At 42.8% G+C, this 12,222-nt stretch overlaps 1 protein-coding gene, 1 long non-coding RNA gene and 2 other non-coding genes across 4 annotated transcripts in view; all 4 read right to left on the reverse strand.

Annotated features, from left to right (window-relative positions):
* The window catches only part of LOC144696884 (uncharacterized), a 410,945-nt gene that overhangs the window by 260,565 nt on the left and 138,158 nt on the right, over window positions 1-12,222 (reverse strand). The gene's annotated exons all lie outside the window — the stretch shown is intronic.
* On the reverse strand, window positions 2,279-2,351 carry trnaa-cgc (transfer RNA alanine (anticodon CGC)). The gene has a single exon. It is a non-coding gene; the product is annotated as a tRNA-Ala (tRNA).
* On the reverse strand, window positions 3,982-4,054 carry trnav-aac (transfer RNA valine (anticodon AAC)). The gene has a single exon. It is a non-coding gene; the product is annotated as a tRNA-Val (tRNA).
* Window positions 7,719-12,222, reverse strand: part of LOC144698362 (uncharacterized) — a 58,982-nt gene continuing 54,478 nt past the window's right edge. Inside the window, exons 9-11 of the mRNA XM_078570317.1 lie at window positions 8,323-8,656; window positions 7,899-8,069; window positions 7,719-7,817 (exon numbers count right to left, since the gene is read on the reverse strand). Of these exons, the coding sequence (XP_078426443.1) occupies window positions 7,719-7,817; window positions 7,899-8,069; window positions 8,323-8,656 (604 nt within the window). The remainder of the gene's footprint in view (window positions 7,818-7,898; window positions 8,070-8,322; window positions 8,657-12,222) is intronic.

Here is a 12,222-nt window from a genome sequence, read left to right on the forward strand (position 1 = left end):
CGAGGAAATGGCAGATATGCCACAGGATCACTTTGTATCGGTCTTCAGAATAGAGGAAGAGGAAAAACCACCAAGGAACCGAGGAAGCCACGACTCGGTGCAGGTCTGGTGACATCTCTCCTTTCATGTTCAGTACGGAAAAAAGAGACATGAACGCGCCAGAATCTAAAAGATGCCATGAGCCTATTTGAAAGAAGAGCAGGGGAGTTCTCCCCGCTTCCTGGTCAATGTTTATCCCTCAATCAACGTCACAAAGACACATTCTCCGCTCATTATGACGTTAATGTTTGTGGGAGTTTGCTGAGCGGTGATTGGCAGCCGTGTTTCCGACATTACCACAATGACGACACTTCACAATGTCCTTCATTGACTGGAAAGCGATTTGAGACGTCCGCTGGTCGGGAAAGGTGCTATATAAATGCAAGCCTGTCCTTATTTAATTATCATAAACCCCAGTCCTCTGGTGACTGACCCTCGAGAGTGGAAACAGTTTCTCCCTAACTGCTCTATCAAACCGCCCGCCGCTGATCCCTTCCACAGCCCAATAATTTTAAACAAAACCATGAAAACTCGGTTTAACCTGCTTTGCTCTAAAGAAAACGATCCCGGCCTTTATAGTCTCTCCACAAAACTGAATGTGTTCACCCCTGAACATGGTGCAAGGCGGAACATTGTGACGAGATTTTGGAAAATGTTGTTAGTTGGCAGGTGGTAAAATAGAGGAGGAACCAAAACAGGAAACCCAGTCTCCAGTTCTATGAATAATTACAAACTCTTTAGGAAACGGAATCAGGGGAGAATGAAGGGTGAGCTGTCCGACTGACCAGGGCCTATCCGGAATGTTAAGCCATGCTGTCATGCAGCAGCACTCTGAGTCTCTGTTTCGGTGAAATGGAATTCAGCTGGTATTATCAGGCATGCTGCAGAAAGATTCATATAACAATGTAATCATAAAACGGCAAAGCACCATGTATCTATTCAATGGCATACGGGGCCCTTCCATAATCCTGTCTCGATCAGCTTTTTTAAGAGCAAACGAATTAATCTCAGTTTCCTTCCCTCTTTTAGTAAACCTGTTATTATTCTGAATATCAATTAATTACACAATTCCCTTTTGAAAAAGGAGATTCTGCAGATTCCATGCCTAGTTTACCTTAATTAACACTGTTTTCCTCCCCCAATGCCATGAAGATTTAGACTAGTGCTTCTTACATAGCTAAGCCTATGAACATTATTTACTTTTTCTATTGATTTCATATCGAATTGACAAAAGTGCTTATTTTTCTAATGAACCATCTCATTATTTCTGAGTTGATTTATACGATCTAATTACATTTGCTCCACAAACGGCTAATCGAGGGTGTAATATCACAGTGGGAAATCATTGTTACAGTTCAACAGAGCCCTGCCAAGATCAACGGCTGGCACAGTTTGTTTCGTTCATTTGGTTTAAAATGTATTTGTTCTGGGAAGGTAATCTTACAGAATACATATTTGTTTAGGAAAAAGTGCTGATCTACCAGAATGTTTGGAGGATTCTAATGGTTAGACTGAGAGGTCATGTTACTTGTTACAGGAAGACGACTCTTGGTTTCCACCTGGTGCCTGTTTGTTTGAATTTCAAAATGCAGAAGGCTCGGTTCAGCAAATGTCTTAGGCAGCAATGCTTTCTGCTCAATCATTATGAACACACTTCTCCTCAGCAGAAGAAATTCAACAAACATTTCTCAGCATTTTTTTTTACCTTATTCACCATTCAGTATTAATGTATTTGATATTGATGCCCTTGGTTGACTTGAGGCGCTCTGAAATAGACAGCATCGAATTGCAAACTTGACTGGCAAACAAAAGAATGTAAGTCACCAGGTAATGCATTTGATATGGGTCTGATTTGAGATGTAGTACAACAGTCAGCATTTCAACAAAATCAAAGAATTTTACAGGGAACAGGCTTGAGAATGATGCGTTAATTAGATCTGATCCCTCTTTGTCTGTCTTTATGAGCACACATTACACTGAGACACCTTTGACATGGTGAGTAACTTTCTTAAGCTGCATCGAAAGATCCATTGTTTTATCTTGTTGACAAAAACGAGCTGCTAATATGTGAGCGCAGTGAAATACGGACATCTATCCACTCAAGTGTGTCATGGAATCTCAGCACGTGCTGATTTTGCTGCATTCATTTTGTGACCTCATATTGCCTGCAACATGGGAGATTCAGGTAATCTTCAACGACGCAAATTATCCTCAATATTTAATGAGTAAGTTTTCATAATGTTTCTGCCCGGCTTCGAACCGGGGACCTTTCGCGTGCGAGGCGAACGTGATAACCACTACACTACAGAAACTGCCATGTTTGAATGATCCTGTCCGGAATGCTAAACTGCGCTGTAAGTCAGCAGCAATCTGGATCTGTATTGCGGAGAAATGGAATACAGCTGCTGTTCTCAGGAACGCTGCAGCGAGACTGATGTAACAATGTCATCATAAAATAGCCGAGCACCATGTATCCAAACAATGGCAAAAGAGGCCCTTCCAACATCCGATCTCAGGTCCCTTTTTAAACGAGAAAACTAATTCATCACAATTTGCTTCTCTCTCTAAATCATCTATTTCTTCTCCCTTTCATTAAATTACTCAATTCTCTTTTGAAAAAGTCGTTACTGCAGAATCCATGCCTGGTTTGCCTTAATTCATAAGGTTCACATGACGATTTGGACTGGGGTTCCTAATATACTTTACCAGATGAACATGATATAATTATGCAATTGATCTGATGTCGAATTTGCGAAAGTGTTATTTTTAACCTTACTATTTTTACAATCTTATTGCTTTTGCTCCATATCCCTTCAACCGAGGGTGTGATATTACAGAGAAAAATGTTTGTTCCGGAGTTTAACAGGGCCCTGCCAAGATCGCGTGCTTCAATTTTTCGTTTACATCATTTGGTTTGAAATAATTTTGTTCCTGGACCGGAATCTAACAGAGGATAAATATTTGTGGAACAAACAGGGCAGTGCTGAGCTACCAGGGTGTTTGGAGGTTTCCAACGGTTGGACTGAGGGTCCATGTCACTTGTTGCAGGGAAGCAACTATTGATTTGACCCTGGTGCCTCAGCTTGTTTTGAATTTCAAAATGTAGACGTGTCCGTCCAGCAAATGTCTCCGGGCGGAATGCTTTCTGCTCAATCATTAGGAACATCCTTCTCATCCTTGGAAGACGAAATTAAAGAAACTCAGTATTTGTTCCGTTATTCTATATTTAATATTCATATTTTATCTGTTATTGATGCCTTCGTCTGAATTGAGACTCTCTGAAATATACACCAGCCCCGAATTGCAAACATGACTGATAGACGAAAGAATGTCAGTCAACAGGAAATGCAAATCATATGGTGCTCTTTTGAAATTGAGCACAATTAAATTTAAACAAAATCCCAGAATTTTATTGGGAACAGGCTTGAGAATGATGTGTTAATTAGATCTGATCACTCTTTGTCTATCTTTGTGAGCACACGTTACAATGAGACACCTTTAACATGGTGAGTAACTGTTAAACTGCATCGAAAGACGTACTGATTTTGCTGCAGATAAAAGCAAAAAACTGCGGGTGCTGGAAATCCAAAACAAAAATAAAAATACCTGGAAAAACTCAGCAGGCCTGGCAGCATCTGCGGAGAGGAACACAGTTAACGTTTCGAGTCCGTATGACTCTTCAACAGAACTAAGTAAAAATAGAAAAGAGGTGAAATATAAAATCGCATATATCTTTTATATTTCACCTCTTTTCTATTTATTAACTGTGTTCCTCTCCGCAGATGCTGCCTGACCTGCTGAGTTTTTGCAGGTATTCTGATTTTGCTGCACGTGTTTTATGACCTCGGTGAGAGAAAATGCATTATGCCTGCAACATTGGAGATTCAAGTAAGCTTTAACGATGCAAATTATCCTCACAATTTAATGAGTAAGTTTTCATAATGTTTCTGCCCGGTTTCGAACCGGGGACTTTTCGCGTGTTAGGCGAACGTGATAACCACTACACTACAGAAACTGCTGAGACTGTCTGGCATGCTAAACTGCGCTGTAACGCTGCAGCAATCTGAGTCTCTGTTGCGGAGAATTGAAATACAACTGCTATTCTCAGGAACGCTGCAGCGAGACTGATGTAACAATGTCATCATAAAATGGCCTAGCACCATGTATTCATGCAAAGGCATAAGAGGCCCTTCCATCATCCGATCCGAGGCCCCTTTTTAAACGAGCACACTAATTAATCGCAATTTGCTTCTCTCTCTTAATGAACCAATTTTTCCTTCCCTTTCATTAAATTGCTGAATTCCCTTTTGAAAAAGTCGTTTCTGCAGAATCCATGCCTGGTTTGCCTTAATTCACAAGGTTCACACGACGATTTGGACTTGGGTTCCTAATATACTTCGCCAGATGAACATGATGTAATTATACAATTGATCTCATCGAATTTGCGAAAGTGTTACTTTTTCAACCTTAGTATTTTTACAATCTTATTACTTTTGCTCCACAGCCCTTCAATCGACGGTGCGATATTACAGAGGAAAATGTTTGTTCCGGAGTTTAACAGGGCCCTGCCAAGATCACGTGCTTCAATTGTTCGTTTAATTCATTTGGTTTGAAATAATTTTGTTCCTGGACCGGAATCTTACAGAGGATAAATATTTGTGTCGCAAACAGGGCAGTGCTAAGCTGCCAGAATGTTTGGAGGTTTCCAATAGTTGGACTGACCAGGAAGCTGACAAGCAAGCCTTCAAAATCACTGATGATCATCTCTTTACCCGTTACTGCCCTTCAGTTACACTGCTGACAGGTTTCTCACACAAAACGGTTTGTTCGGTTAACGTTTGGTCACCAGCCATCGAGCCCAGGCCGTGATGGAGAAAGCATTGACTCCGAACCACCCGGATCCACCATCACCAGCTCCGTGCTGCCCTGTCCATCATTCTTGTGTCAGTTAATCCATCCTGCCTCACTCTCTATCACAGATCTTCCCTTTTGTTCTTTTTACAGAGTGATTCCTGCCTTTTCAATCAGGAAAGGCTGGAAATAGCAGGCAGAGAGAGAAACAGAGATAATAGTTTTTTCGTTATTCGTTCATGGGATGTGGGCATCACTGGCTAAGCCAGCATTTATTGCCCATCCTTAAATTGCCCATTTTTTCAGGGGGCAGTTACAAGTCAGCCACATGTAGGCTAGTCCGGGTAAGGACAGTGGATTTTCTTCCCTAAAGGACATTAGTGAACCAGATGGGGTTTTGCAGACTTTTAATTCCAGATTTTTGTTGAATTCAAATTTCACCACCTGCTATGGTTGGACCACCAGAGCATTACCCTAGTACTCTGTAATACCAGTCCAGTGAAAATACCACTGTGCTACATCAAAACTGGTAAATGCAAGAGATGTAACAGGTTTGAAACAGATACAGAGGAGAGGAGGAAAGAACAAAAGGGAAGGTATGTCATAGGTTGGGAGGGGCAGGGGAGATGGAGGGGGCAGCGGACTGGTATTGTCACTGGACTAGTACTGGAAAGGCCCAGGGTAGTGTTTGAATCCCACCATGGCAGGTGGTGAAATTTGAATTAAGTCTAAATGATGAAACCACCAATTGTCATTAAAAACCCATCCAATTCGCAAATGTCCTTTAGGAAATCTGCTGTCCTTACCTGGTCTGGCCTACATGTGAATCTAGATGCACAATAATGTGGTTGACTCTGAAATGGCTGAGCAAGCCACTCGGTTCTCAAGAGCAATTAGGAATAGCCAATATAATGTTGGCCCAGCCAGTACTGCCTACATCCCATGAATGAATGAAAAAAGCACAAAAGGGATGATGATGCCATTCTGTATCAATCAGTTCTCTCTGCTCTCAGTTCTGTCCCACACTGAAAACTCTTAATCCTTCCCCTCCATTACCCGGGACAAACATTTCGTTCTTCATTGTGACTTGGATAATTTCAGGTACAGTTCCTTAATTTCCTTCCTGTAATCTTATGAAATAGACCATTCTCAACTGATCGGATGTGAACCCGATGCAATCAGCCCTCCAGTAAGTGACTATTCTAATTCTGTGACTCTGAGCAGTTCTGTTGGTGCAGGGGCTTGAGTGGAACTTGCCACTTTTAAACTGTCATAAGAACGTAAGAAATAGGAACAGGAGTAGACCATTCGGCCCCTCAAGCCTGCTCCGCCATTCAATAAGGTCATGGCTGATCTTGTGTTTCGATTTCTACATTCCCATCTAACTCCGATAGCCTTTGATTCCCTTGCCTAACAAGAATCTATCTACCTCTGCCTTAAAAATATTCAATCATCATTCATTGCATATCAGACCCGCGCCTACAAACAGCACTCCCACTCTTCCAGTGAAGAAAAGAGCAGTTTTCACTCCTAACCCAACAACTGTGATGTTAACAAAGTGGGATGGAGACAGATTCCGTTTAAATGTGGTGACACTACTGGAGGAATGGAGAGCTGGGGTTCACTCCGGAAAACAGCAGCAATGTTTAAAGTTAATCATCTGAATCTGTGCTTGGTGTATTATGAGGTTTGGCTTGTATTGGAGTATCTTGCATCCCAGGAATGGGCAGTAACCCGCTGATTGAAGTTGCTGTCACTGCTTTCTGTTTGCAGTGGGTGATTGGAGAGGGTGGGGCAAAATCCTACTGCTTTTCCCTGTCTCACTCACGATGGAGCAGGGAAGACAGAATCGTTGATGGGTTTGTTGCCCTGTCTGAAATGTAGCTTTGACCGACTGTTCGTGATGGAGATCATGCTGCAGGAGCCTTTAATAACCTTACACAAATCAGCTGGCAAATGCAGGTTTGAGGGAAGCTTTCTGAACCATCAGGACTGGAAATGGGAACAAGTGGAAGATTCTGTCTAGTTTCAGTGTGTACATACTGTAGAGGGGAAGAGCTAATGTCACATGGCTGTAAGGTATTACATACAGTTAATATTTAACAATAAAGATGAATTATTGCTCACACTTAAAGTATGTTTTGATAATGTTTCCGCCTGGTTTCAAACCAGGGACCCAGGAACTATAATTCCTATTTCTTATGATTGATAATCAATGTATATTGATAAACCTGTAGCAAACCGATATACTCTGCATTTTAATTGGATTTATCAGAAGTATGCACCACTATGAGCTGGGCTGTGGACTGTAATGTCTTCACTCTTCTCTGGTGATCTTCTCCAGAAAGGCTGGTGTAGATAGAATCACTTGGTCTGCAAGATATAGTCACTGTGAGGATGATAATGGAACAATTTTCTGTCAAATGTTCAGTGACACCTGATCACTTACCAAGTGATTATGTAAAAATCTAATTCAAATAATCACAGCCGCTGCCGATGAGGGAGGGAAGGAAGCAGCAGAGGCAGCTGATCAGATTGTCTCAATCTTAGTGACAAAGAAGCTCCATGAGCTCCTCACACTTGTTGTTGGAAGTGAGGATGGAGGGGACAGGGGTGAGAGAGAGCACTTCAGAAGGAACTAACCTGGGTTAGAAATATTGAAAAGACTCAAGACACTGTGTGTTTAACACAAAGCTAATCTAATTGACTTTTATCTACAATATCAGCCCGAATAACTGGGCTGGAGTTTATTAATATCATCAGAAACAGACCCCAATATACATAATTCAGTCCTGAATGTGATTAACATCAAAATCCAACCATTGTCGTTACTTGTGAACTTGCTGGTGTCTCTGCAGTGTAGATAAATAAGCAAACCCCTTCCCACATTCAGAGCATGTAAATGGTCGGTCCCCAGTGTGAACTCGCTGGTGTGTCAGCAGGTTGGATGACTGGGTAAAACCCTTCCCACATTCAGAGCAGGTGAACGGCCTCTCCCCAATATGAACTCGCTGGTGTCTCAGAAGGTTCGATGGGTGGGTGAATCCCTTCCCACATTCAAGGCAGATGAATGGTTGCCCCCCAGTGTGAACCCGGTGGTGTGTTAGCAGGATAGATAACTGAGTGAATCCCTTCCCACACTCAGGGCAGGTGAACAGCCACTCCCCAATGTGAATTCGCTGGTGTACAATGAGTTGAGATGAACCCAGTCCCGCAGTGAGAGCACCTGAACGGCCTCTCCCCAGTGTGAACACTTTGATGAGACATCAGGTCCTGGGAGCTTTTAAAACACTTCCCACAGTCTGGCCATTTAAAAGGTCTCTCATCTGTGTGAACTCGCTGGTGTGTCAGCAGATGGGATTGCTGAGTGAATCCCTTCCCACACACAGTGCAGGTGAACGGCCTCTCCCCAGTGTGACTCTGCTTGTGCGCAGTGAGTTGAGACAACCACCTGAACCCAGTCCCGCAGTGAGAGCACCTGAATGGTCTCTCATCAGTGTGAACACGTTGATGGCGCAAAAGTTCCATGGAACCTTTATAGCACTTCCCGCAGTCCGGACATTTAAAAGGTCTCTCCTCAGTGTGAACTCGCTGGTGTGTCCGCAGGTTGGATGACTGAAGGAATCCCTTCCCACACTTAGAGCAGGTGAATGGCCTCTCCCCAGAGTGAACTCGCTGGTGTATCAGCAGATAGGACGAACGAGTGAATCCCTTCCCACACTCGGAGCAGGTGAACGGTTTCTCCCCAGTGTGAGTGCGCCAATGACTTTCCAGGTCAGACGGGGATTTGAATCCCTTGCCACAGTTCCATGGTTTCATCCCGTTGTGATGGCATTTATGTTCTGACAGGTCAGATGATTGGCTGAAGCCTCGTCCACACACAGAACACGTGTACGGTTTCTCCTCACTCTGAACGGTGCTTTTTCCTTCCATGTTCAAAATCCAATGATATTTAGGTTATGATAAATTGGGCGACTCTGTCAGGTTCTGATGTGATGTTTGGTTTGAGTTTCCCGACTGCAAATCCTCTCCTTCTAATACCCTGTGAAATTGATTTAAAACAGAGAAAGTGAGTGAGAGAGAACCCACAAAAACAGGTTGTGAAATTGAGCTGAATGAATCTGGTAATTTGTGGGGCCGGCACCAGGAAAAAGTGACCATGAAAACTGCTGGATTGTCCTAAAAACCCAACTGGTTCACTAATATCCTTCAGAAACATAGAAATTAGGAGCAGGAGTAGGCCATTCAGCCCTTTGAGCCTGCTCCACCATTCAATATGATCATGGCTGTTCCTCTATCTCAACGCCATATTCTTGCTTTCTCTCTAAACCCCCTGATGCCCCTAATATCCAAAAAATGATCAATCTCTTCCTTGGCTATACTCAGTGACCCGGCCTCCACAGGCTACTGTGGTAGAGAATTCCACAGGTTGACCACCCTCCGAGTGAAGAAATTTTTCCTCATCTCAGGGAAGGGAACCTGCTGCGTGGTCTATGCTCACTCAAGACTCTGTCCACAAATTTCAAAATTGTGCCTGAACACTGAGGTCTGGGTTATTTATATGTATCAGGTACAGCGCGGGTGCGAACACTGACTCCTGGGGAACTCCGCTCTTAACCTTCCTCCAGTCTGAAAAACATCCATTAACCATGACTCTCTGTTTCCTGTCACTCAGACAATTTCGTATCCATGTTGCTGCTGTCCCTTTTATCCCATGAGCTATAATCTTTGCTCAGAAGTTTGTTGTATGGTACTTTATCTAATGCCATTTGGAAGTCCATGTAACACAACATGAACAGCATTACCCCGAACAACACTTTCTGTTACCTCATCAAAAACCTAAAGCAACTTAGTTAAACGTGATTTTCCCTTAACAAATCCATGCTGGCTCTCCTTAATTAACCCACATTTTCTCAAGTGACTATTAAATATGTCCTGAATGACCATTTCTGGAAGCTTCCCCAGCACCGAGATTAAACTGACCGGTCTGTAGTTGCTGGGCTTCTCTTTACACCTTTTTTGAACAAAGGTGTAACATTTGCAATTCTCCAGTCCCTGTGTCAGCAACTCTGAATCTCAGGAAGACTGGAAAATTATGGCCAGCGCTTCCACAATTTCCACTCTCATTTCCCCTCAGTATCCTTGGATGCATCTCATCCAGCCCTGGGGTTTTGTCAACTTTGTCAGACAGACTATCCAATATCTCCTCCCTATCAATTTTAAACCCCATAAGGGTCTGAACTATCTCCTCTTTCAGAATCACCTGTGCAGCATATTTTTCCTTGGTAAAGGCAGATACAAAATATTCATTTAATACCTCAACCATGACCCCTATCTCCATGCCTAAATCACCTCTTTGGTCCCTAATTGCCTCCACTCCTCCTTTTACCACTCTTTTACTATTTACATGTCCACGGAAGACTTCTTGATTTATTTCCATGTTTGCTTTCAGTCTCTTTTCATGCTCTCTTTGCTTTTCTTATTTGGTTTTCCAAATCCCTCTGAACCTTCTCTATTCAGCCTGGTTCTTGGTTTTATTATCCAGCTAACATGTGTCATAAGCACACTTTTTCTCCTTTATCTCAATCTCTATCTCTTTTCTCATCAAGGGGGCTGCGGATTTGTTTACCCTACCTTTCCCCTTCATGACAATATATCTTTACTGTGTCAGAACTCTCTTTGAAGGCAGTACATGGTTCAGTTACAGTTTCACCTGCCAACTTTTGATTCATAAGACCATAAGATGTAGGAGCAGAAGTAGGCCATTTGCCCCATCGAATCTGCTCCGCCATTCAATGAGGTCATAGCTGATCTGATAATCCTCAACTCCACTTTCCTGCATAGCCCTTGATTCTCTTACAGGTTAAAAATCTGTCTATCTCAGTCTTGATTATACTTAACGACCCAACCTCTACAGCCCTCTGCGGTAAAGAATTCCAGATTCACTACCCACTGAGAGAAGAAATTCTTCGTTGTCTCTGTCTTAAATGGGCGACCCTTTACTCTGAGATTATGCCCCCTGTTTCTATACTCTCCCATTCAGCATCTACTCTGTCAAGATCCCTAAGAATCTTATATGTTTCAATAAGGTCACCTCTCACACTTCTAAACTCCAATGAGTACAGGCCCAGCCTACTCAACCTCTCCTCATAAAAAAATCCCTCCATACCCGGGATCAACCTCGAGAGCCTTCTCTGGACTGCCTCCAATGCCAGCATATCTTTGCTTAGAGAAGGGGACCAAAACTGTTCACAGTATTCTAGGCATGGTCCAACTGGTGCCTTATATAGTTTGAGCAAGACTTCCCGATTTTTAAACTCCATTCCCTTTGAAATTCCAACTTATCTGGGTCAGATCCATTTTTACCCCATTGAAGTTGGCTTTTCCCCAATTAATTATTCTTACCCTTACTTGAAATCTTTGCACACAGATAAGTTGTTTACCTTCCACATTAAAAGTTTGATGATATTCAGGTCCTGACGAATCAAATGACTCTGTCAGATCTTGATGTGATGTTTGGTTTGAGTTTCCCATCTGTCAATCCTCTGCCTCTAATACCCTGGAAAAGAAATTTCCAAAATCCATGACTGTCAGTCCAGGATAGACATTGAGAGGAAAAATACATTTCTCTTGGTTTGCGTTTGTTGTGTGTAAATCCTCCCCTTTTAACCCCCTGTAAAAAGAGTTTTCAAAATCCATCCCTGTCAGTCCAGGATAGACATTCACAATATTCTCTCCTCCTGCTGACAGGGAAAGGGATGAACGCGCATGTGGGGAGCAATTTAGTGATAGCGACCACAACATGGTACAATTTAAGCTTGTTTTGGACAAAGAAATAGACAAGTTGCAAAAAAAATGTTTTGGATTGGGGGAGTGCAGATTTTAGTAAAATAAAGCAGGATCTGGCCAAGGTAGACTAGGAACAGCTACTTGTGGGGAAATCTACAGAAGAGCAGTGGGGGGCGTTCGAAAAGGAAATGGGAAGGGTACAGGCTCAACATGTTTCCTCTAGGGTGATAGGAAGGAGTAACAAGCCCAGAGAACCGTGGATGACCAGAGATATTCAGGATACGATGAGAAGGAAAAGAGAGGCTTTTAGCAGGTACAAGGGGAGCAAATCAGCGGAGGCATTAGTGGAATAGAGAAAGTGCAGGGTTGAGCTTAATCACAGAATCACAAAGTGCAGAAGAGGCCCTTCGGCCTATCGAGTCAGCGCCAACACGTGAGAAACACTTGACCTACCTAATCCCATTTACTAGCACTTGTCCCACAGCCTTGAATGTTATGATGTGCCAAGTGCTCATCCAGGTACTTTTGAAAGGATGTGAGGCA

Source organism: Cetorhinus maximus, chromosome 23 (assembly GCF_964194155.1).
Source record: "Cetorhinus maximus chromosome 23, sCetMax3.hap1.1, whole genome shotgun sequence".
Lineage (NCBI taxonomy): Eukaryota > Metazoa > Chordata > Chondrichthyes > Lamniformes > Cetorhinidae > Cetorhinus > Cetorhinus maximus.